The sequence below is a fragment of the Aquarana catesbeiana genome, linkage group LG12, assembly GCF_042186555.1.
Source record: "Aquarana catesbeiana isolate 2022-GZ linkage group LG12, ASM4218655v1, whole genome shotgun sequence".
NCBI classification, from domain to species: Eukaryota; Metazoa; Chordata; class Amphibia; order Anura; family Ranidae; genus Aquarana; species Aquarana catesbeiana.
In genome coordinates this window covers 148,326,295-148,353,659 of record NC_133335.1, presented here as the reverse complement: position 1 = coordinate 148,353,659, position 27,365 = coordinate 148,326,295, and the positions used below count along the sequence as shown (strand labels likewise).

Here is a 27,365-nt window from a genome sequence, read left to right as displayed (position 1 = left end):
ACAGACCTTTTTTGGTCATTCTGTCGGGCCGACTCCAGTACACACGGGCCAAACGTCGTCCGGTTTCTAATGCCGCCCAATATTTGGCCCGTGTGTACTAGGCTTAAGTATAGGCATAATGTTTTTAAAGGGTAGATAGAATAGACTTAGAATGGGGGTGGAAGTAGATTTAGCCTTAGGCTTGCCATAGATCATGGAATTTTCTTTCCCTCAAGCACGGATTGATGGAAAGAAAAGCGCTCGATTTCTCCATCCACATAGTCAGTGTTGATGGGGGAATCCCTCCAGCTGTACTTTTGTATTCTGGCTATAGCCGCTAGCAGTGATCACACAAAAAAAGTCAGGCTGGTTGTATTGAAGTTGATCAATAGATCACATTCAGTACAACGAGCCTGTCCACAGATGGATCGAAATTTGATTTGTTCTTGCTGCTCTGGCCGAATTTCGATCTGTCTATGGCTGGCTTAAGGTAGAATTTGACTGGAATTCTACTTTAACTTGCTAGTATAACTAGCAATATCCCATGGATGTGCATTCTGAAAGGACTAACAATGATCTCAGGGTCCTTTGTGTAAAATGACCTTTACTACTGTGTGAGACATATATTTTTATCTTGTGTAAGCAAATCATAGGGAGTGTGGTGAGTTGATATTTAGTAGGTCTGTCTTTTCTGCTTTGATGCTGGCTACATGATACACTGTTTGTATACAAATGTCCCCACTTCTTGATAAAGTGGACATTTTCTAGGTCATAAAAGGTTTAACCCACACATCTCTACACCAAACCTCCTTCTAGCCTGATAATGAAAAGTTGTGTGTTCTCCTCACAGCACCATGGATGCTTTTATCTTCAGGGCTTCTCTTTTTTTTTAAAACAAGTTTACCAGTTAATTATGAATGCGGTTCCACAAATTAAACAATGCAAATATTTAGATGTCTGAATGACATCGGTAACGCCTTGATAAAAACAAATAGCACAATTATCCAGAATCAACATGGCATAGGACCCTGCATATACTTTAGAGTATCTATTCTCATCAGGGTTCCATTAAATCCTAGGGTACCTCCTTACTGGGGTTCCTTGAGCTGTGGCTAACTGACCTCCCTCTTTGTGGTGCCTGCACAGCTCCATTACCAGTGTAATTTGGCAAAGCCAGAAACATGGCACCAATTATCAGTTTAGTGGTCTGTAAGAATGGCATTATGCCCACCACCTTCAACCTAGTAGGCTGAACGAAAATAAGGGGGAAAAACATGGCCCCGCCAGAACACACCACGGTGACCTACATTAAATCTATGTGCCACGCTATAAATCCTTTTCCAATCATACGACTACACTGCCTTATTATGTGTGTGCAAAAAAAATTTCAAAAGTAAACAAATATCCATAAATCAAATTAAACACGGAGGAAGTCACGAGACCCTGATGTGATGTAACATGTAGGGGAGGGGCAACAGGACGGCACGGCGCCCGGAACCTTTTGCGGAGAGCAAGATCATATATATTTTAGCGTATACAGAGCGGTGCGCTGGTAGCGCCTGAAAAATGTGTTCTTAAAGGAGAAATCCAGCCTGAGCTTTTTAGGCTGGGCATCTCCTCTGGGTCACAGGAGTGCAATTAGTTATACACTCCTGTGACCCGTTTTTCAGCGGAGAGCGATCTACAGGCTGCTCTCCGCTGACGTCACTGCCATCAGTAGAGGCAGCGCGTCATCCCAACTTCCCAAATCTGGATCTGCCAGCTGCCTTTATTGATGGCAGTCTCAGTGGCTCAGCGAGCCGCTGAGACGGCCCCTCCCCGCCCCACCACAGCTCAACGCTTCAATGAGCGTGGAGAACCAGAGAGGAGAGACGCTGACTGACAGTCAGCAGCTCTCCTTTCGGGGATCTGTGAAAATGGAGCCATTGGCAATGTTCGGTGGCTCAGTTATCAGTGCAGAGATGCCGGGAGACATGCAGCATCGGTCTGATGCTGCATCCACATAGGTAAGTATGAATAAAAAATAAATACTTCTCTTTTAAACTTTTAATAAAGACGGATTGTTTTAAAGGTATAAGTCTTCATGTACACGGGACGTTTTTACAAACTCTCCTGAACTATTTAACTTGACAGATAGTAACCCACGTTTAAAATGTCGCGTTTTGCCACGTTTACCAGCGTTTTACCGCGTGTGCGTTTAGAAGCGTTAAAAAAAAAAGTCACAGAGAGTGGCCTGATGAGTACTATTACAACCTATGCTTGTGAGTAGTTTGTTTTAACAAGTATATATACATAGTTACATAGTAGGTGAGGCTGAAAAAAGACACAAGTCCATCAAGTCCAACCTATGTGTGTGATTATATGTCAGTCTTACATTGTATTTTCCTGTATGTTGCGGTCATTCAGGTGCTTATCTAATTTTTTGAAACTATCGATGCTCCCCGCTGAAACCACCGCCTGTGGAAGGGAATTCCACACCCTTGCCGCTCTTACAGTAAAGAACCCTCTATGCAGTTTAAGGTTAAACCTCTTTTCTACTAATTTTAATGAGTGGCCACGTGTCTTATTAAACTCCCTTCCGCAGAAAGGTTTTATCCCTATAGGGGGGGTAACCAATTTGGTATTTGTAAATTGAAATCATATCCCCTCTCAAGTGTCTCTTCTCCAGAGAGAATAAGTTCAGTGCTCGTAACCTTTCCTCATAACTAATATCCTCCAGTCCCTTTATTAGCTTTGTTGCCCTTCTCTGTACTCGCTCCATTTCCAGTACATCCTTCCTGAGGACTGGTGCCTCTCATCTGCTTTTCCATCCTTGATTCCCCCAGAGGTTCTCCCCCTAGTGTATAGATTGCATTCATATTTTTGCCACCCAAATACATTATTTTACATTTTTCTACATTGAACCTCATTTGCCATGTAGTTGCCCACCCCATTAATTTGTTCAGATCTTCTTGCAAGGTTTCCACATCCTGCGGATAAATTATTGCCCAGCTTAGTATCATCCACAAATTCAGAAATTGAACCGTTTACCCCCTCCTCCATGTCTTTTACTCCTCCTTTATCACATAGTAGGTGAGGTTGAAAAAAGACACAAGTCCAACCTATGTATGTGATTATATGTCAGCATTACGTCACCCTCTGAACTCGCCCTTGTAGCCAGTTTTCAATCCATATACTCACCCTATGGTCCATGCCAACAGACCTGTTTATGGGGAACTGTGTCAAATGCTTTTGCAAAATCCAGATACACCTACATTTCTTGTTGCATTCTTTGTAAAGTCTGATTGCTGATGATCCCTCAGCCTTGTATTTCTTGAAGGCCTTCTCCTTTGCTTTTATATGCATTTTTACATTGCAGTTAAGCCATCCAGGACTTTTGTTTGCTCTTTTAAATTTATTTCCCAATTAGATGCACTGGCTAATGTCCTTATTTAATATGCTCTTAAAGCAAACCCATCTCTCCTCCGTTTTCTTTGTTTCTAAAATTTTATTGCAATTTATATTTTCTAGCAAGGTTTAAGGAAGTTGACTTTTGAAATTCAGTGTCTTTGTATTCCCCTTATGTTTCTTATTTGTGTGATTTATACTGAAGCTAATTGACCTGTGATCGCTGTTTTCTAAATAGCCCCCATATTTCCACATCCGTGATCAAGTCTGTATTGTTGGTAAACAGTAGGTCTAGTAACGCTTTGTTTCTAGTTGGTGCGTCTACCATCTTACCCATGTCCTGTAAGACATTTAGGAACTGGCAAGCCTTAGACGAATGCGCACTTCCACTTTAGAATACATGTGCATTGTTATCTATTTAGTTGGAGATTATGTATTGAGTTTTGGTACATTTTGATTCTTTACTGGACTTTTGCTGATACACATATTTAAAGGGGAAGCACAACAGGAGAGAAATGTGCAGTGGACAGCATCTACCCAAAATGAAAATTTTAGTTGTTTTCTATTCAGAAATTGCAGCTCAGGTTTTTCTGGATTAAAAACACTTTAAGCACACTAAAGCTGGATTCACACCTATGCATTTTTTGTGCTTTTTGAATTTTGCAGATTTGCACTACAGAACATGTTTATTTATTTATTTATTTATTTATTTCAGGTACTTATATAGCGCTGTCAATTTACGCAGAGCTTTACATATACATTGTACTTTCACATCAGTCCCTACCCTCAAGGAGTTTACAATCTAAGGTCCCTGTTCCATAGGAAACCATGTTAAATGGACTGTAGTGCAAATCTGCAAAATGCAAAAAGCACTAAAAATGCAGAGGTGTGAATCCAGCCTTATACTTAATCCATACTTGTAAAAGTAAAAAGTTAAAATAATAAAACGTAACTACTTACGTTATGTGATAAAGTCTTGTGCTAAGCAGGGAGAGGAAAGGGTGACATGGCTTCCTGAATACAATAACCGGTAGTGGAGATTCCACCATCCATGCTGTTTAGCATGGATTGGGGAATTGTTTGATTATCTCTCGCTCCTAGCCTACGTGCTGAGCCAGAGAAATCTAGCCAGGTATGTTTAACAAGCTTCTAATCTTTCATATCTCCTGGTCCGTGTCGGCAGACTGCCTGACCAGGGATAATGGAAAATAGATTATGCTCCCTGTACACGTTCAGTAGGTTCTCAAGAACTAGCTGATCCTGCTGTGGTAACCAGAGCTTAGCAGACAGGTCCTGGTCTCTGGAGTACATTCTCTATATGTCACTGACCATTCTCCATAGGAATGTATAGAGATTACACATCAAAGAGGAAGCAGGATATTTAGTGCAGAGCCCTGTCATGACAGGAGAGAAAGTAAACTATTTTCTCCTTTCAAGGTTGTCGCCTCCAATAAAAACAAGAAGCGGTTCAAACTCTGCCATAATAAACAAAAAAAGTAGGGGCTTGTTCACACTTCTTCAGTTAATCTGCATCGATCAACACAGGTCCAACGCCAGGGCACTTAGAAAGAAATTGTTTTCCATGTGCCTGTGTCCCCCTGTTCACACCAAAACACTGCCTTGAGGTGCAGTGCATTGTATTAAAATGTTGATCAATGCACTGAAGTTCATCTTTACTAACAAAGCAGGGCAACTGGCTATAGATATATTAAAATGTGGCTGGTTCAGCAGTGACCGGCCAAATTTTGATCAATGTGTTGCTGTTCCTGCTCAATAGCAGCCCATCGAATGACAAACTTTTGTTGAGCAATCTGTTGTAAAAAAAAATTTGATCAGCGGCTGCAACCAACAATAGGCTGCAGCTGCTGATCAGTGTATTCTGACAGCGGAGAGTCCTTGCTGTCAGAAACCAATAGCACAGTGGGGGGATTCCTCCATCCACCTCGCTTGTATGGATTGGGGAATGCTTTTTTTTTTGTATTTTTTTTTTTATCAGTCCCCTGGCTGATTGAAAAAAAAAAACACATCAATATATGGCCAGCCTAACACTAACAGAATTATGACCTAGATGTTACAGTTTGACAATAATAAACAATTCAGCTCTGCTTCATGTCACCTGGAATGAGAACGTTCCTACTACTGGTACATGTACCACACTTTGGGACACACTGATAAAAACTGGCAATTGTTTATAAGCAATTTAAGGTAGTGATACACTGAAAATTTCGGCTCCCGAAAATAGGGTTTTTATCGTTGTGCCGAAAAAAAAAAAAGTGGCAATATTGGCTACCGAAATCACCAGCGATTTTGCCTTGCTTATGGCGTGGTTTTTATAGGTCATGTGACTCAAAAAATGGTACACACCAGACATGGTACAGGACAGGAGATGGTCAGAGACTGGGGACACGGTACAGGAGATGGTCAGAGACTGGGGACACGGTACAGGAGATGGTCAGAGACTGGGGACACGGTACAGGAGATGGTCAGAGACTGGGGACACGGTACAGGAGATGGTCAGAGACTGGGGACACGGTACAGGAGATGGTCAGAGACTGGGGACACGGTACAGGAGATGGTCAGAGACTGGGGACACGGTACAGGAGATGGTCAGAGACTGGGGACACGGTACAGGAGATGGTCAGAGACTGGGGACACGGTACAGGAGATGGTCAGAGACTGGGGACACGGTACAGGAGCTTGTCAGAGACCGGGACATGGTACAGGAGATTGTCAGAGACCGGGACATGGTACAGGAGATTGTCAGAGACCGGGACATGGTACAGGAGATTGTCAGAGACTGAGGACATGGTACAGGAGATTGTCAGAGACTGGGGACATGGTACAGGAGATGGTCAGAGACTGCAGACATAGCACAGGAGATGATCAGAGACTGCAGACATAATACAGGAGATGATCAGAGACTGCAGACATAGTACAGGAGATGATCAGAGGCTGTAGTTCCTATTGACGTTAGTAGATAATGGCTGATCGGCCCTCTCACCTGACCCAGCGATACTACCCCAGGACAAACCACCCCCTCCATTAGTACAGATGGGAGAACAGGTGGAGAACAGATCACAGCAGATCGCAGCAGGCAGGAGTTAAGACAGAGAGGAGGAGGAGGAGAACATATTTCACTACAGGCACGGACCGCCCCCCTCAGCGACGTCACTGCGCGGATAGTCTCTCTCCACACAGAGACAGCCGCTCCGATCACCGGCTGCTTCGCTCTCCTCCTCTGACAGGAGGAGGGAGGGGAGACGGGCTTGGGAAACACGGTGGCGGCGACTGGCGGGGAGAGCCGCCTCTCGACACGGACATGGAGAGGAGGAGGAGGAGGAGGAAGGAGGAGAGCACTCTGGCACCAATTTAATTTAATTTAATTTCAGTGCACCACTAAATTTAAAAAGTGTACCTAAAACAAGGAACAGAAATGTAATTTTACTCCACCTTAGATATAGTAGCTGAATTAGTTTCCCCTTTTCAGGCTTTCACCTCCTTTATTTTTACCTGGCATTCCACTATTAACAAATTTCCTGTCCTAGGGTGACCACACCCACTCACTGTACTGTATCTGTGGAGGGTTTTCACTCTAGGTTGTTCACTCCTAACATCTTATTACATCGAGGAAGGTGTTCTGTGGTTCACAGAGGTGAGCTGGGCAGATCTAACCAGGCATTAAAGGCAGAATTATCAAGTTATAAGCTCACTGGGAGGATCAACAGGTATTTTTGTGCACTTATCAAACAGATATGAAAGATGTTACAATAAACAGTTACATTTTTAAGAAAAGAAAAAAAAATAACTGTAGATGACCCAGCAATAAATATTAGTGGGTGCTTGTGCAGCAATATACTAGAACTGTCATTCTCAAGCACAGGAATATGACCTATTGCTGGGCCTGGCCTCCCTTCTCCCTGGCCTCTAGCCAGCTGCAGATCCCTCATCCTCACAGTGTCTCCCAGCTTCCATTGTGCCCCTCAAACTCCCACAGTGCCCCAAGACCCCATGAGATTCCTCAGTCTCCACACTGCCCCTCAACCTCCCAGAGTGCCTCCCACAGTGTCCCCCAGCCTGGTGCAGAGTCTCCAGCTCTCCATAGTGCCCCCAACTGTGTCCCACAGTGCCCCCCAGCCCCTACAAAAACTTCATCCCCTACAGGGCCACCAAATCTGTTGCAGATTCTGCTAAGCTACTCCACAGCCTCCATCTTCCCCAAAGTGACACCCAGCTCCACCCTGAGATTACCAGTATTTCAATACATTATTGCTTTCCCATACCTATTTTTTCTGTTGGGGCATGAAAGGCCTTGTTCTCAAAAGGTTGAGAACCACTGTATTAAAGATTTTTGTTTTTGGCTTTAGTGTTTTATCTTATAAATTCTTGTAAATTGGTATCTGAGTATATTAATTTTCAAACAACTAAACGAAAGTGTCACTCAACAAAGCCACATTGCACAACAAAGACAACAGGGAGCATGAAAAAACTGAACTGAATCCTTCCTGCTGTGCTACTGTATTCTGACAGCGGGGAGACTCCCCCTTTGTTAGAATACACAGATCAGCGCTGCAGCCGCTGATTGAGCGGCTTTTCTCAGACAAGACGGTTGTACAGAATTTGATCGATAGCTGAATTTCAATCCATCTACAGCCACCTTTACCAAAAATTGTTAGCATTGCCATGTGTACTCTGGTTCTGTATTTGCACAGCTGAAGAACAATGAAAAAGAGGTGCATCTGAAATCAGACAGAGTTTTTGAAGGTAAAAAAAAATATCTCAATTTAAGATAAAAAAATAAAAAATAAAAAAAATCTGAGGGTATAGAGAGGCAACTTTACCCTACAAATTTATACTGGCTTCCAATCCAGCTTTGAGTGGACTTTACCCTTAAAAGAAAAGTATGGGAAAACAATTTTAAGAATCATACTTACCTAGGTTGATGCTGCATCTGTCCCCCGCTGGCTCAAAGACTGAGACCTGAGGGATCAAACACCACTGTTTGGTTCTCTGTGCTCCCTGAGCAGAGAGCGGGTGACTGTCAATCACCTCTGTCCGCTCTGCAAAACCCCCCCGCGTTCACTGGAGCATTGGTTTGTGGAGGGGGCGGAAGCAACTGGCTCAGGTTCTCAGAGGCTCGCTGAGAGGCTGAGCCGGGTGCTGGTCCAGATATATGGGTGAACCCAGACCATATTGTCACGATCTTTCCCCGGCCTGAACCAGCTCTGTGGCGTCAGCCGATAGCAGGCTTCAGCCTGCTGTCTGCTGAAAACGGTTCACAGGAGTGCAGAACGCACAGCACTCCTGTGATCTATAGGAGAAGCACAGACAAACAAGCTTTGGCTGTACTTTTCCTTTAATATGCCTGATAAAAGGCTCTTGCATGGTCCTCAAATGTTGCTTCTCTACGTTATCATACAATAAAAAGAGCTTAGCGCATTGAAACAAGCTAGTTGATGTGAAGGCATATAGCGTATATCTTACCCATGTTTTGCACCGTGAGCAGTCTGAAATTATTGCTGGACCCTTTTAACCATTCCTGGACAATTCTAGTATGGCGTTCAAGAAAAATACACTTCACCTCAAGACTTTCCCAGTAATGTACAGAAGTAGCCAATGTGTTGATGTGTTCAGAGGCCTTTCATAGTCCAGGGAATATCATGCAAAAGTTTTACTTCAATTGAATGTGCAGGCCACAGAATTAAAGGTTTAACATCAAAAAGAGAGATGGGGCTTGGACTTTTTAGGCACAGTCGACAAATATTTTATACAAAAAATACATTTTATTTTAATAGATCACATAAAAAATACATATTCTAAAAAATCCACATTAGCAATACCATACAAGATATATACAATATCGCTACTGCATAGAACGTAGATCTACAAGAAGACAAAAGGATGAAATAAAAATCATTCCATATGATATATATGTCCACGAGTATGGTTCAAAGGCAGATAAGCGGTGTGATGGTGTAAAAAGTAGTTTGTTCTGCTCTACATGTTGCACGCTGTGTAGCGCTTCTTCAGGAGAATATACATTAGTGCTGCATCCCCGTGGTTGCTATACCGTGTTGTTTTTGAAAATTGTATGCGTTTAATCACTCCACATTACCAACTAATTCATATGCTCCTGAAGAAGCACTACATGGCGCGCAGCATGTAGAGCAGAGCAAACTACTTTTTACATCATCACACTCCTTATCTGCTTTTGAACCATACTCGTGGACATATATATCATATGGAATGATTTTTATTTCATCCTTTGTCTTCTTGTAGATCTATCTGGTTCTATGCAGTAGCGGTATTGTATATATCTTGTATGTTATTGCTAATGTGGATTTTTTTAGAATATGTATTTTTTATGTGATCTATTCAAATAAAATGTATTTTTTGTATTAAATATTTGTCGACTGTGCCTAAAAAGTCCAAGCCCCATCTCTCTTTTTGATAATCTAAAATTTACAGGACGTGGCACTTCATACTGTTACTGTATACACTGGATCACTCTGTGGTTTGATACAGCTAATCAATTAATTCAAAGGTTTAACATCATCAACTGCCTTTACTGAGTATCCATTCATTTGTGCGCTGAGGATCAACGTAGCATTCTGAGAGCTTTTATAGTGAGGTACCCCAACCACAAAGTAGGAGTGCTGCTTCCTAACAGTAAACAAGGATAGGTCATGTAATCATTGTCTGACCTGGGCAGGCAGCTTGGAATTCCAATCTATCAGCTCACAGCTCTGGTATAAACAGGCCAGGATATCATTGCAGCTGTAAATGTATAGCTAAAAATCCAAGGGCACACTCACAGCACCTGACCAGTCTCTGATCCCGTGCTAGCATTCTCAGACTGCAGGTCATGTTTTCTCATTATGTGGTTCACTTATATGCTCACTGTGGCTCCAGCAAAACCGCAGGGACCTTGAGAGAGGAAGTCCAGCTCTATTTTTATGGGAAGGGTAAACATGGGGCAAGAATTACAGTCACAAATCCTATTCTATGAGAAACTGTTCATGAACACATTTAAGTCAGAGGCTTCCTGTCGATCCTTCTCCTACCAGAAAACATTGTCAGAGCTTAAAGCCTCGTACATGACCGGTGTAAAATAAAAAACTGCAGCAGCTTATAGGGGAGACATCTGACAGGTAAAGATACACGCAGGAGGCATGTATATCCTTATAGATAACCCCTATGGCAGTAGTTTAGAAAGGATGAGAATGGCTTTACATCCACTTTAAACCTCATTTGGGGCAAAAATGCTCCATCTGAGGAAAGAATCCAGTGGCTGGGTGTACAGGTGGATGGAGCTGAGCTTTTACAAAGCAATGACAGTTTGACAGGCAGTATTTGGATGGAATCATGCAGCCAGTAATTACCTGTTAAATAGAGACAGATGATCGCCCCTGGGCCCAAACAGCTTACATTGAAGAGAATACAAATATTTTGGCAGTTAAAACAGTTCACATCTTTGTTTCAAGCTGTATACCGAGTTGTTTAGCTGAAGCTCCACTTTAATCTACTGTTTTACCCAGAATCAACAGGATTGTCAAAAAGCTACTTGCTGCCACTTGTCACATAATTCTGGGCACTCCTTAATGCCTTCTGTAACTTAAAGTGGAACTCCACTGCCACATTTGGCACTTTTTTGGTGGTAGTGGGGTTAACCTTCTGTAACTTGAAGCAGAACTTCACTCAAAAGGGGAAGTTCCGCTTGTTTGCACCCCCCCCCACCAAGTTTGACACTTTTTTGGGGGGAGCGGGTACCTGGTTTTGACGGGTACATTCGCCCCCACTTCCGGTCAGATGCACCACAACAATCTGATCTGGAAGTTTGGCCCAACCTCCTCCCCCCGCAGTGTTCTGGGACACATCACAGGTTCCAGAAGACTACGGGACCATTAACAAAGTGTACAGTGACTCGCTCATGTGCAGTAGGAAACCGTCTGTGAACCTGCAATGCTTTACTGCCTGTTTCCCTTACTTACGATGCTGGTGCCTGGACCTGAAGCTGATTGAGGCTGGGTTCACGCTAGTGCGAACCACAGCGATTCCTGTGCGGGTTTCTGCATCGCATCTGAATCGCAGGCAGTTCACACTGCTCTCTGCAAACCGCTGCGGGTGTCAATATAAGGTTAATGACACCGCCAAATTGGTTCACAGAAAACAGTACAAACTGTAGAATGGGATGGAATACGAACGCATTGGGTCTGAACACCCATGAGATCCAACTCCAGTGCAAACTAAAAAAAGGGTCCCGCACCATTATGGTGCGAATGCGATGTGATGTGATTTCAGCCATACAAACTGTGCGGCTGATTTTGTATCCCACAGACATCGCATGTGATGTGCACCAGTGTGAACCCAGCCTGAAGAAACGGCTTAGGTGAGGACATCGCTGGATCCCTGGACAGGTAAGTGTCCTTATATTGAAAGTCAGCAGTTACATTATTTGTAGCTGCTGACTTTTAATTTCTTTGGGGAGCATGGAGCTCCTCTTTAATTCTGGGAGCTCCCTATTGCCTCTTGTCACCTAGTTCCAGAAGCTCCTTGCTACTTCCTGTCACTAAATTCTGGGAGTTCCATGCTGCCTCCTGTCACTTAGGTCTAGAAGCTCCTTGATGCCTCTTGTCACATAATTCTGGGAGCTTGCTGCTGCCTCCTGTCACTTATTAGGTCTAGAAGCTTCTTGCTGCCTCTTGTCACTAAGATCTGAGAGCTCCTTGCTGCCTCTTGTCACTTAATTATGGGAATATAATATATGTGTGCTCCCCTTTTTTTGGAGCCTCAACATTTGGCAGTTGGGGAGTACTGGAAATGTAAGAACAGGAAACTTGTGGTGTCTGCTCAGCTGTCTATGCCTGGTACTGTCTAGTGTAAGTACAGGTCCACTTTAAACACAAACTGTCCCGATTTGATTAGCTTGCATCAGTAATACCACATTGTAACATTAATGAGAATACCTAGTAAGCAAAATGAATAACAAACAATATCATTATATTCCTCAAATATCCACCTAGTCTACAGTAAAGACCCACACACTGGATTGGTAGTAAAAGAAGTTTACCAAATTAGCTGAATTTCCGGTATTTGGATGTTCTTTTAAAAATAATTAAATGAATTTTTACATTTTAATATGGGCCTCCTGAGAGCGGAAGAGGTCCATTAGGAGCTTAACAGACTCCGCTGCTTGAATATGACAGGAAACAGAAATAGTAGGAGAGAGCGAAGTGAATAGATTTGGTAACTTTTGTTGTTGCCCTTTCATTGTTCACACAGTGGTATACAGTCAAAGTGGTGACACCACTGATCTACAAATTCTAACAGAGAAAGTCAGATCACCCTCCTGGCTGAGCTGTCAGGTAGAGGTGTATGAATTACAAAACTGAACTGACAGAATCACAAATCCTATGCACATAAGGCAGTTTGAATATGTTTATCAACTGTATTAGGAATGTGTCTGTTCATTCATTATCATTTAGCATAGATCCTGATTATACAGGCTGCTCTAAAACGCTGGTTTTGCAGTGTATGTATAACCGATGCTACAATTGCATACCCTAGGTCAGTGGTAACAAGGCCCAAGGGCCACATACTGTATGTATCCACAAACTGAGTGAAAGACCGCATCTAAATCAACCTTTTATTCTTAATTCTTATTAAAGCATAACTTTACACCCAGAGGCAACTTCACATTAACAGCAACATCATACCCGCTCACATACATTTAGCATTATTTTTTACTTCAAAGCAGTGTAGCATCTACAGTTTGTAATTTGCAGCAAAGTCTGTGTACCACTCAGCTCTCCCTCTCGGAGCTGGCAAGAATGCAGAATGTAGAATGTAGGCCTCCTGATACCAGGGTGATGTAACAGTCATTCTACTGGCATCAGGCTAAAGTTCTGACATGTAACACGTTTATTAAAGGCTGAAACCACCTTTCAGACCAGTGATTCTCAAACTGTGTGCCATCGAAGTATTGAAAAATATTGAAAATTGCTAGCATTTAAAACCTTGAACATATTGAAAAATTTTATGATAAATCAATGTTGCAAAAGTTAAAAAAGTAACATATATAAAAATGCAATCTCTGTCAGTCTGTCATTCATTGGTGCCTTTCGTAATGCGAGACTTGTGCAAGATCTCGGGAGAACTCGATCGCTCTAATTATATTTGCTCTCGATGCGGCACATCCTTCACGTTAAATATAAAATGAAATATATATGTAAAAATAAATCAGTTCTTCACCACAAAAATTGTTAAATCTTTTCACTTGTGTCGTGAAAATTTGTAGATCTTTTTGGTGCACCGCAAGACAAAAAAGTTTGAAAAAAAACGGTTTTAGACCACGTTACACCTATGATTTGCATGTACCCCCCTCCTACCCCGCCTCCAGTGATTACCGCACTCGCTACCCATTGACACCTCTTCCAGCTCAGTAACTGAAAGTTGGTACCTCTTGATGGACATAGGAGCTGGAGGAAGAGTCTGCAAGAGCCTTGCATTGTAGCCGTGATCCACTGATCACAGTTGCAAACCACAAAAGTAATGAATTCAGATTTTTTTTGCTTAAAATATGGGTGCGTTTATTGTTTTTTTTTTAAGGTGAAGTTAGCCTATAAAGACAATGTAACAAGGCAGATATTTTTAAGATTTAATATACATTGCTTATACTGCAAAGTATTACAAGTCGCAAAAAATTGTATACTATAAGAACTCAAAAGAGAAGTAAAGGGGTTTTTTTTTTTTTCAGGTTCATACCTACCTAGGTGGATGCAGCATTGGTCCAATGCCACATCTGTCCCCCAGCACATCTACACTGAGAACTGACCGATCAAACATCGCCGATGGCTCGGTTCTCTCAGCTCCCCAAGCAGAGAGGTGCTGACTGTCACTCAGCAGCCCTTCGCTCTGCTCCCTCCTCGTTTACTGGAGCGCTGAGCTGTGGAGGGGCGGGGAGTGGCTGTCTCAGGCTCTCAGCGGCCCGCTGAGAGGCTGAGCGGGGTGTCAGTCCAGGCACCTGGCGAATCCAGACTCCCACTGTCGGGATGACGCGGTGCCTGGACTGATTTCTGTGACGTCAGCAGAGAGCGGACTTCAGCCCGCTCTTTGCTGTAAATGGGTCAAAACTAATTGCACTCCTCTGATCCATAGGAGAAGCCCAGCCAAATGAGCTTCGGCTGGACTTCTCCTTTAATACCCTTTCCGCAACTGTATTTCTATTCTGAAATCATCCCATGAACTGTGTTGTGTGGTCTCCCGGCTGGGCAAACACCCATTAACAACTCCTAGTTTTGTAATTTAAACCTAGGGATGAATTTGTAGGGTTGGTGTTACTCATTAAGTTACTGTGCATGAGAAGTAGCATAGCAGTGTGACTGAAGGATGGCCAGTGGAATTAACCCCTTGATTCCTATCACTTCCAGGGCTCTGTGGCCTGCCGCCTGTACTTGTGATTGCTGACATCATGAGACACAGGTCTTGCTCACTCAGCAGCCAGATCTTTATCAGAAGACTATTGAAGTTTTCCCTTTAATGTGGGACAACTAAGACTGCATCTTGTGATAACTGAATATCTCACTCAAGCAAATGGCACTAGTGATGGATTTATTGCTGCTAAGTCCATGTTAGGATATACAAGGGCTCTGTATGTGTTAGCCCTAACATGCTTATACTTGTAATAGAGATAAGAATTGTCCATTTTGGGATATACATTTTAAGGCAACTTCAATTTAATATATGGTACTTATGTAAGAGCAGATGGGATTCATTTGAAAATCTTTATACACAAACAGGAAACACACATAATAATGTACATGCCAAGAATTATTTGAGATAAGCAAAATCCGCAGAATGGCTTATTTAGGATAAACATCTGTGCTATAAAGGATTTATAATTTAAGTTAAGAAAAACTGATTTTGGAAGATAAACATGAATATCATTTATGAATATGAACAGTCAGATGGACTAGCCATATACAGTATGTTTTAGGGGCTGAATGAGAGAAATCACTAGATTTCCTACCCATGCTAAACAGCGCAAAGGAAGGAATCTACCCTGCCAGCTATTTTATTTAGACGGCCACAACGCATTGACCAATCAGAATCACTCTGATCTGTCCCGGAAGCCATACTGATCGCTGAACTGCTGCACAGTTAAGCGGCCCATAGATGATTTGATTTTCTTTCCTACCTCCACGGGTGGAAGGGAAAAAATTGCTTGATTTCCCGATCAACACATTCATTGTTAATGAGGAAATGCCTCCCACAGCACTATTGTGTTTTGTTGGTGAGAAGATGGGAGTGGGTGCAGGGGCCTTCCCAGCTGGCATAACACAATAATAACTGCCACATGCAGTAATTGCCTGTAAAAAAATCTGACAGGCAGGTTGTACCCAAGTCGATCGATAGATTGACTTGGGTACAATCAGCCTGCCCATAGATTGATCGAATTTTGGCTGGTATCCTCCGAATGTATGGCTGGCTTGAGGAAGGCCATAGATTATGCAATTTTTATCCTGTCACCATGGATGGAAGGAAAGCAAATTGCTTGATTCCCCCTTGAACACAGTCATTGTTGATTGGGGAATCCCCCCCACAGTGCTATTGTGTTCTGCCAGCAGGGAACCTTGCTATAGCCGGCAGCACTAATCATTCTGAAAAAACCCAACAGGCTGGTTGTATACCAGTCAAAACCAACTTCTGTACAACCAGAGTAGCCATACATGGATTGAAATTCGTCTGTCCCTGCTGAACCAGCTGAATTTCGATCCATGCATGGCCAGCTTTAGAATTTGTGGAGATTTTTTCATTCTGCTCCTTAAAACCTTCTCATCACCATGGTGGAGAAGGATCAATTAGAAAATTGAATGAACATCCTAAAAATGTTGTATGACCAGCTTTAGCCTGGATAAGTAATGTAATTAGCACATGAGAACTGGAAAATACACAAAGCATATTAATGTAGGAATAACACATCGATGATGACACACCTTTCTGTACAAGTCCCAATTATGGAGGATGTTTTCAGTAAGAGTAATGTTACTCCAAGGAATCTCTACAGAGGAACCAGAGTATACATCTGCTTCAAGGGTAGTCATAAAAGAATGCCTGGGAAGACAGTGTCACTATTATCTTAACCTATTTGAAGAAAGGCTATAATTGGGTAGAGAGCTTATGTAAACATGTTATCATGGTTACTAATGATTAGTTGAGAAATGCACACAGCAGGTATGTGACAATAAATTACACAAGGCTCTATTACTACACTGTAGAGGCACAGAGGGTAATGACTGGCAAAGCTGCAGGACCGACAAGTTTGATTTGTATTGTGGAGGGGTGTTTATTTTGTTGTGAATTTTTTTTTTTCTTTTATCCGTCATGCTTAAAGAGGAACTGCAGTCTGCTCACATAATATGTAATAAAAACATCTTTGCCATTCTAAAGCTTCCCTCCAACCACTTTGCATATTATTTTATATATACTGTGATTCTGTACTTGCCAAATATGCTGCAGAAATCTCCCTCCACTGTGTCTGGCTGCAGCCATTTTAACTGTGGGCAGCTGAAGCTGCTGCCTGTTCACTTCCTGGATTTACACAGACACACAGAGGCACACCTCCAGCTCTGCAGCTATCATTGGCCAACTTTTGACTCATCCCCCTCCCCTCCTGGCAAACTCTCACGAGAGTGAGAGAGAGAGCTGTACATGATGTCATAAGCCTAGGCTTTTTACCAAACAAGAAACAGGAAGTGGGCTGTATAAGGTATTTACTGGCAGACAAAAAATGTTTTACTATCCAAAGTTGAAACAACAAGTGCAGAAGATTTAATAGATGGAAATATAAAAAAAATTACTAAAATTCCGCTTTAAGGGACACAAAATGATATGTTTATTCTCCAAAAAACTCCCCTTGTTTGTTTATACCTATAGGTAAGCTTACACATACATACCTATACCTTATAAGGCTTACCTATAGGTACTGTAAATATCTCCTAAACTTGCGCTGTTTAGGAGATTTTTACTATATACGCCGGCTATTACGTCATCGGCGCATGCGTGCCGTTTCTTCAGGGGCTGTGCCATGACTGGCGGCTCCCACGCGCATGTGCGGGAGTGACATCATCACGGCTCCAGCCAATCACAGCGCCGGAGCCCATGAACCCAGAAGAAACACCGGGGAAGATGTCGGCCGTGTCGCCACTGCAGGGCTTCGACCTAAGGTAAGGTAAGCAACAAAAGAACTATTCCCCCTTGAAGGTGACTTTGAAGGCCACAGACATTGATGTGCATAGAAAAATGATTTTTATTGTTACATAGAACAAGTAGATCAAACAGATGATCAAACATTGGAAGACGTGCTCTGACGAACAGCGGGAAAGGAGCTAGCCTTTGGCATTGCAGTGAGAGTATGATCCATTATACATGGTGTATGCAGGAAGACAGGGACTATCTGGTTACCCACTGATTTGGGAGCCTTATTTTAAAGTTTTGGCTAGCTCCTTTCCCGCTGATCGTCAGAGCACACAGCGGTGAAACGAAAACATGCTAGTCCGCACCTAACCGCTGGAATTCAGCTGCTGCTGCTCATGTTATTCAACAGATCTGGGAATCCAATGTTTTGTACCCACTTTGATCTTAAGGTGACGTATACCTGCACCCCCATCCTGACAGTTGCCTCCTTTGCTCATGACATGAAGTCACTCTGATTGAGTTAAACTATTTTTGACCATACTTATCTCTACTCTCTACCGCTGACGAAGGTGTTAAACTGGAAACGCGTTGGGTACCAGGGATTACCATCCACTGGAGAATACTAGTGTAATTTTATATGTACTGCTGCACTTTGTTTTGTATTATGTCTGTTTTATCATTCAACTTTGGACATCAGATGTCTTCTAATGTTTGATCATCTGTTTGATCTACTTGTTCTATGTAACAATAAAAATCATTTTTCTATGGACATCAATGTCTGTGGCCTTCAAAGTCCCATTCAACGGGGAATAGTTCTCTTGTTGTATACAGCATAGGGATGTGGCCACTACATTGATTTCTCTGAGACAGTGGAAACCTCTTTTCTCTTTAAGGTAAGGTAAGCATTTCATTATGCCTAGGTGCTGCAGGTTTTTTTTTTCTCAACGGGGGATTACAACCTCTTTATTGGCTCTGTTTGATTGCTTTTGTCACCGCTCAAAGTAGAGGTGAAAGCATATCCCTGTGTTCCACAACATGGGGTGCAGGCTTGTCCTAATACCAATACAGGGGGTTAGTAAATGTAAATGGCTCTGTATTTTATTTTTCATGAAATTTTTTCTTACTGTGAGCTCCCAAGCCTCACCTAATCCTGCTCACTTTTGTTTGTGTGGTCATGTGCACTGCTCTATGTACATTACAAATCCCATACGCCATAGTCCCTAGTATATTTTGGTAGCGAGCAAGAGAGGGTGGCTACATTAATACAGACTGAGACCACAGAGAACAAACAGAGCCACCCTTTAACAGGAAGTTGGATCACAATACCAAAAAATTAATTTAGAAGTAGAAGGCACTTTTTTGAGTTAAGAATACATACTTGAAAATTATTTCCTTTTTAAAGGCTGGCTGTAGATTATGCATTTTTTCCCCTTCAATTGCTGGTTGATGCAGAGAAAATCGCTTGATTTCCCCACCAGCACAGTCAGTTTTGATGGGGGAATCGCTCCTGCAAAACCATTGTATTCTGACAGAGGGAGGTTTCCCCACTGTCAGAATACAATGATTACGGCTGCCAGCTTTAGCTTCGGCAGTGACTGCAAAAAAACACCTGACAGTCTGGCTGTACTGAAGTCAATCGATAGATCGACTTCAGTACAACCAGCCTGCCCATAGATTTCTTTTAATAGCAGGTAATTATATAGGGCTGTTATTTTGTCGCAGCACTTTACATATTTATTATACATTAACATCAGTCCCTGCCCTCAGGGAGCTTACAATCTAAGGTCCCTAGCTCATACATACACATACAATGGCCAATTTAGACAGGAGCCAACAAACCTACCAGCATGTCTTTATATTGTGAGAGGAAACCAGAGTACCCAGAGTACCCCGTCTGCCAGACCTTCAGCCGGGCATTCACAGTGCATGTGCCGCTGACGTCAGCGGCTGCATGCAAAGTGAATATCTCCTAAACTGTACAGGTTTAGGAGATATTCATTTTACTTACAGGTAAGCTTTATTATAGGCTTACCTGTAGGTAAAAATAAAAAAATGGGTATACAACTACTTTAACCACTGTGCTGCCCACAGTGGATGACTTGAAATTCAGCTGGCTCCTGCTGAATTGGCTGAATTTCAGTTCATCTATGGCCAGCTTTAAACCAGAGTTTAGTGTCATTTTAAAGTGCTAAATCACATATAGAGTGGTGTATTCTAGCCGGCAGGTATTTTCTCTGTTAAAATGAACCTTCTCAAAGCAACTGTGAAGCTGGCCACTGGCCATACACGCTTCAAATTTCTTGCATTTACCTCCGCGGGGAGAACAAGAAAATCACAATTTTGCTGCTTTCTTGAACAGATCACATACTAAAGATAAATTCATTTTCAGAATTTTGGTCGATTTATGCAACATACCACTTCCAATCATCCATATCACATCCTTTCTAAACAATATGCTAAAGTATCATGCCAGGCAATCTGCTCAAACCAAATAGCATTCACCAGAAACACTTGATGTGTTTGTTGGTGTTAATAATGTTTTGATACACAAAACTGCTAAGTCAGATTCAAAATTCTTTACTAAAAAAAAGCTCAATCCACCCAAAACTGGTATTCTGGTTATGGGTGGATAGCAGAAGGGTAAATTAACAGTTTGTTCTTGCATACTGAATAAAATGTGGAGGTCTAAGGAAGTCCTTACCACCAGAGACCCAGCCAAATAACACAAGCCGGTGGCTGATTCTCACCTCATACATCTAAAAATAACATACAGATTTTGGGTGTACTCACCCTCTACATGTTTTTTATTTTTCACAAAATTGGAAATAAAATTGTCTTGTGAAATTGTGTATTTTATAATTAACTGAAGAACCCAGCCAAACAAGGATGTCCTTGTTCATCGCAATGTCCTGAGTTACACCTCCTAGACTGGATAGGTACAGCTCCCGAAAGTCCTATCTCTTTGCAACAGCAATCAGGAGCACAGAGGGACACAGAATAATCTAGCTTGTTTGTATGTTACGGGACTAATGTGTCTTTCAAAGCTTCCTTCTAATGATTTTACTAGGACGTCTAATGTGTTTTTAAAAAAGTGTTGCCAGGGATGAAGCAGCTACCAGTAAGATGTCTAACGGGAAACCAATGGCCATATACTGTCTGATAATTGGCCAGCTTTAAGGTTTTCACCCAGGTTTTGGTATTGCAGTTTTATATCAATTATCAATGGGCTATAACATTTTTGGGATGAAGTGCAGCCCTCAACAGGTCTAATGCACCCTATATTTCAGTCCACTGTTCCCCTCTGTTTGACACACCCCTGGTATTCAGTATCTCACGAAAGCAAGTACACCCCTCACGTTTTTGTAAATATTTTATTATATCTTTTCATGTGACAACACTGAAGAAATTACACTTTGCTACAATGTATAGTAGTGAGTGTACAGCTTGTATATGCTGCATTGTAATTTGCTGTCCCCTCGAAATAACTCAACACACAGCCATTAATGTCTAAACCGCTGGCAACAGTGAGTACACCCCTAAGTGAAAATGTCCAAATTGGGCCCAAAGTGTTAATATTTTGTGTGGCCACCATTATTTTCCAGCACTGCCTTAACCCTCTTGGGCATGGAGTTCACCAGAGCTTCACAAGTTGCCACTGGAGTCCTCTTCCACGCCTCCATGACCACATCACGGAGCTGGTGGATGTTAGAGACCTTGCGCTCCTCCACCTTCCATTTGAAGATGCCCCACAGATGCTCAATAGGGTTTAGGGATTGGCCAGTCCATCACCTTTACCCTTAGCTTCTTTAGCAAGGCAGTGGTTGTCTTGGAGGTGTGTTTGGGGTCGTTATGTTGGAATACTGCCCTGTGGCCCGGTCTCCGAAGGGAGGGGATCATGCTCTGCTTCAGTATTTCAGTTGGGATTCATGGTTCCCTCACTGAACTGTAGCTCCCCAGTGACTCATGCAGCCCCAGACCATGACTCTCCCACCACCATGCTTGACTGTAGGAAAGACACACTTGTCTTTGTACTTCTCACCTGGTTGCCGCCACACACGCTTGACACCATCTGAACCAAATAAGTTTATCTTGGTCTCATCAGACCACAGGACATGGTTCCAGTAATCCATGTCCTTAGTCTGCTTGTCTTCAGCAAACCTTTTGCGGGCTTTCATCTTTAGAAGAGGCTTCCTTCTAGGGTGACCAATTTGATGCAGTGTGCGGCGTATGGTTTGAGCACTGACAGGCTGACCCCCCCACCCCCTCAACCTCTGCAGCAATGCTGACAGCAATCATACATTTATTTCCCATAGACAACCTCTGAATATGACGTTGAGCACGTGCACTCAACTTCTTTGGTCGACCATGGCAAGGCCTGTTCTGAGTGGAACCTGTCCTGTTAAACCGCTGTATAGTCTTGGCCCCCGAGCTGCAGCTCAGTTTCAGGGTCTTGGCAATCTTCTTATAGCCTAGGCCATCTTTATGTAGAGCAACAATTCTTTTTTTCAGATCTTCAGAGAGTTCTTTGCCATGAGGTGCCATGTCGAACTTCTAGTGACCAGTATGAGAGAGTGAGAGCGATAAAAATCTAATCAAATTTAACACACCTGCTCCCCATTCACACCTGAAACCTTGTAACACTGATGAGTGACATGATAACGGGGAGGGAAAATGGCTAATTGGGCCCAATTTGGACATTTTCACTTGGGGTTTACTCACTTTTGTTGCCAGCGGTTTCGACATTAATGGTTGTGTGCTGAGTTATTTTGAGAGGACAGCAAGTTTACACTGTTATACAAGCTGTACACTCACTACTTTACATTGTAGCAAATTGTCATTTCTTAAGTGTTGTCACATGGGAAGATATAATAAAATATTTACAAAAATGTGAGGGGTGTACTCACTTTTGTGAGATACTGTATATATAGAAGACTATGTGGTCAAAGTTGAACTGCTTGGGTTACCTTAGCTAAGGCCTCGTTTACAAGGGATGGTGGTAAAAATAGGTGGTTGGGTTTGCAGTTTTACCACCTGACTGTACCCTCAACCTTACACAGCGGCTGGAGGTGGTAGTACATATGCCACAGCACGATGCATTGAATCCGTTGCCACTGAAAAAATTATACGCTGTGTCGTGTTCATCACCACCACCAGATGTGACCTATTCCAGAAAATGGGCCACTCCACAACCTCAAGCAATGCACCCGTTTGGGGCACAATTGGGGCTTTTCAGAGTAAAAAATAGGTGGTGTAGAGGTATCATGTTGCCTCCCAGCCTCTGGTCAAGAAGGGCTGCCACATATTTAAATGTGTCCTAAAATGTTTGCTGGATGTGCAACAGCTTTTAACTACACAACTAGAATGGTAAACTTTTCCCATGCTCCCCCAACACCATGATCACTGAAACAATTGGCTAAACTGGATCTGTAACTTGGCATCACCAGAATAAAACATCTGTCCAGCAGCAGTGAAGCCATGCCAGTAGAATCTTAAGCTAGCAATACACCAGAAATGGAATTCAAATTTGTATGAAAAATTCATTTTCAGAATGTTTGTTCTATTCTCAAATATTTAATAGGACCAAACGAGGATCATTTCTGGTGATGAGGAAAATCAAAAGAGAAGAATGAAACATTTTTTCTAAGCAAATTAAGTGTGAGCGGGTTTTTTTGTTCTGGAAAAATCATACAGTAAATATTGTATGTCCATGTGCATTGCAAAATCAAATGGAATCAATCGGGCAAAATGTTCCCATGGTTTTCATATGAAATTTGTTGAGTCTATAGGGGTACTATCAAACTATTTTTCTGCATTTCCATATAGAAGTCTTTAATTTAATAACATTGTTTAGAAATGGCCATCGTCTATCAAGCAGCAGTAAACAATGTGAATTAACCAAGTGATAAGTCACCACAAATAGTGTTGTGTTCTCTGTAATCCCTTCTAACATCATCATCACTCACATACAATAGCTGAGTGGACATCGGGGACAGCTGAGAACTACACTCTCATCATCAAATATCTTCACACTTCTAGTAAGCCTTATATCTTAGAAACTGATCACTTTTAGAACCAATTCACACCACATTCAGTCCAGTGCGTTTTTTTTTTCTGCATCAAAAACACATGGAAAGTAGGTTATATGGTTTTCAATGGCATAGTTTACACCAGTGCTTGCAGTTCCAGAAAAAAAAATTGGAACATGCTGCATTTTTTCTGCACTGGACTGTACTGGAACGCTGTAAAACGCATCAAAAATGAACTGGAACACACTTGTCCTTATTTAAGGGTGAGAAAAAAGAGGGGGAAAAAAAGCACTGGACTGCATCAAAAACGCGCATGCAGAAAAGCACCTGGAACACATCCGGACTGCGTTTCTATGCTGTGAACTGGCCCTTAGAGGACTTGTGTGGAAGGACAGAGTAGTCCTTGATCATGGCTATGTCCACACATACATTCCCAGATATTAACAACATTGCCCCAGTGTTTGTTCCCAAGCCTGAATAACTAAAAGGTATATCCAGACAACTCCTTTTCTGCATATAGGAGTCAGTCATCTATGCACTCTCAGATTGGGATATTTTTCATTTAGGTTTTGTTCATACCAGCCCTGTTGGCCTCTGTTGGCCAGTATCACCCAGTGCAATCCCAGCACATAGACAAAGCACGTCGCCTATCCTATTGTTTCAGTTCACCAAAAAAAGTCAGATGGGGTTCATTTTTATAAAACATAATGCATGCATGCTGGTGTGAAAGTGTTACTAAACTCACAACAGTCAAATCAGTCTGTATATGCAGCATAGCATGCTTGTTATACTCAATGTGGAACTTATGGGGTTAATCCTCTGCAATATGGAAAAAGGCTGTTTTATCCTGTATGCACAGATCCTTCCCCTCCTGCACTGTCTATTTGGGGAAGGCCAGCTAGCACAGGCAGAGTAGCCGACCTGCACATTCTCAGTTGTGTCTTTTATGCTGGAGAGAACAGTTACTTGTTCTCAGAGAAAGCCAGGTCATATGATAGTGACATCACACATGTGGGCGTTTATACAGGCTGCAGTGGAAATCTCCTCCTATCTGAACTCTCAGCACTGGAGAAACTCTGCAGTTTATCAGTGACTGTAGTACACAGATCAGCCAAAAAGGTGTATAGTGGCAATGTTTTAATGTAAAAAGAAGATTTATAAGCTGTGGGCACTGTGGGGGGCAGATGAACTATTTTCATATTACTGGGTTTAGTAACGCTTTAATAATAGCATTTATGAAGCAAACTATGATCTCCTGATGGCGTGTTGTTAATAATTGGCAAAGAAGGTGTGACCTGTAGCCCAACTTTGCGTGTTTTGGGATTTCTCCAACACAATAATAGAAAGAAAAAAATCTCCGATCTAACCAGATAATTATAGTGTCCTTTCCCATCTTTTTAACCCCAGAGGAACCTTTTTTTGGTCTCAGGGAGCCCCTACTGAAAATGATATCTGTAGCTCAGGGCACATTAGGGCAATCAGTAAGATGCAGAAAATAATAAAGCATGTGGGGTCCGTAGAGTATTTGACTCCCAGAACTGATTAGTATTTAACACCCCTTTGCTCTATACGACAAAATGATTTTCAGTAATATTCATTACAAGAGTAAAAGACGGTAAAAAGACCCAGTAAAGAAACTTGAAATGCTCCCTTACCTTTGTGATTGGTAGAGAAATGCCCCTTTTACACCAAGGTCAGATAAAGAATACCCCCATTACACTAATATTGAGTAAGGAAATGTCTCCTTACATTGGAGGTCAGTGGAAAAATGTCCTTCAAAATCAGAGGTCAGTAGAATAGCCCCTTACAGCCAATAGGAAAAGGGCCCCTTATATTGGGGATAAGTAGAAAAGTGCCCTTTGCCTTGGTAGTCATTATGGTGCCCCCTTGCCTTGGTGGCTATTATAGTGCCCCTCTACTTTGGAGGTCATTATAGTCTCTCTTGATTTGGTGGTCATTATAGTAACCCCTTTCCTTGTGGTCATTATATTACCCCCTTGCACTGGTAGTCATTACAATATCTTCTTGCTTTGGTGGTCATTATAGTGACCCCCCCCCCCCCGTGCCCATGCATTGGTGGTCATTACAGTGCCCCTTGCATTGGAGGTTGTTAAAGAGCCCCCTTACTTTTTTGGTCATTATAGTGCCCCCCTTGCATTGATGGTCATTTTTGTACCCTTTACTTTGGTGGTCAATGCAAAAGCGAGCCTTTACATTGTAAGTCAGGGGAAAATTCTGCCCCTAACATCTATGGTGGGTGTGAAAGCCACTACTCAAAAAATCCTGAGCAACATTTGGATGAACCCTGTTAAGAAAAGGCAGGATCTGAGTTATCTGTCCTCCTGAGAGCAGATCTAACATGTCCTGTTAAGGTGGCCATACACATAACAGTCTTATCAAACGATTCTTCACAGAATCAGACACTGTGATCAAATCTCTGAATTATGGAAAAGACACAAAGCCGATTGTCTTCATCAAAACCATTCTGATCGGTAAATCGAATAGAATGATCAATATGGTTAAGTGTATGGTGCATGGAAGGATCTTTTGGATCTGCTGATCTTACCCTTCTCCTGAACAGTAATTCAAATGACCATCCGATTTTATATAAAACCGTTCTATGTATGGCCAATATTTGCGATGGTCCAGGTGTGACCAACTAGGCAAAATTGATCATGAAAATACAGAACAAAGTGACACATGACTGTATATAAAGTGTATATGACCCCCAATGTCCTTCTTACCTGCCCAGCTCCTTGCCCACCACTCTGTAGTTGTCATTGAAGGGTTCAGTCCTGATGATGGTCAGTGTCTGGGTGACCAGGCTGCTTCTATCCATCATTCCTCTATACAAGTCCACAGATGAGATCTTCAGATCACTCAATGAGGATAGAGATGAGAAGACACTCAATGAGGATAGAGATGAGAAGACACTCAATGAGGATAGAGATGGGAAGACACTCAATGAGGATAGAGATGGGAAGACACTCAATGAGGATAGAGATGAGAAGACACTCAATGAGGATAGAGATGAGAAGACACTCAATGAGGATAGAGATGAGAAGACACTCAATGAGGATAGAGATGGGAAGACACCAAGAACTTTCTAATGCCGATCACAGCGAGCAGCCTCCTTCTGGATGGAGATCATGTACAGAGAGCCCCATAGAGAGTCCTGAGAGCCGAGCGTACAGTGTCCCGGGAGGACTCGGCACTCATGGTACTGGAGAGTAACACGTTGTGTCTGTCTGGGATTTCCTGTGCTCGGCGGGTTATTCTTTAGCTACAAGTCAATGAGCTTCCTTTCCCACAGCTGCTTGTTCTCAGTGCGGAGTGTGAATAATGTGCGGAGCAGATAGACATCTCACATCTGTTTGTAGTCTGGGCTGAGCCGGAGTCCGGACTATAGGGAGCCAATCCGAGAGCTCAGCACACCGCCCCTACAGGGCATTCTGCTAACTGCAACTTCATATTCTCTGCTAACATCTCATGTTACTCTGAGGAATTCTCACCATACATGTGCTGCAGCATGGCTGGATTTTTACACAGTGCAAGTCACCGCACCACAACGAGACCCAATTTTTCTTTATTAAAAGTCTTGCAATCAATAAGCATAAAAACAATATATATATAAAATACATAAGTATATACATATTTACATAAAGATTAAAATAAATATAGCAAATCTGCTCTCAAAGAAAGACTTTACAGCAAAAGCGAAATATCTCAAATAATCATGTCATTACTGGGGAAGATAAATCTCACTCATAGGTGTGCGCA

The 27,365-nt window shown here is 42.3% G+C and overlaps 1 protein-coding gene across 1 annotated transcript in view; it reads right to left on the bottom strand.

The window, feature by feature from the left end:
* Positions 1 to 26,955, bottom strand: part of LOC141114592 (serine/threonine-protein kinase 17A-like) — a 111,552-nt gene extending 84,597 nt beyond the window's left edge. Inside the window, exon 1 of the mRNA XM_073608388.1 lies at positions 26,330 to 26,955. Coding sequence (XP_073464489.1) covers positions 26,330 to 26,427 — 98 coding nt within the window. The 5' untranslated portion in view covers positions 26,428 to 26,955. The remainder of the gene's footprint in view (positions 1 to 26,329) is intronic.
* Between the last annotated feature and the right edge of the window lie 410 nt (positions 26,956 to 27,365).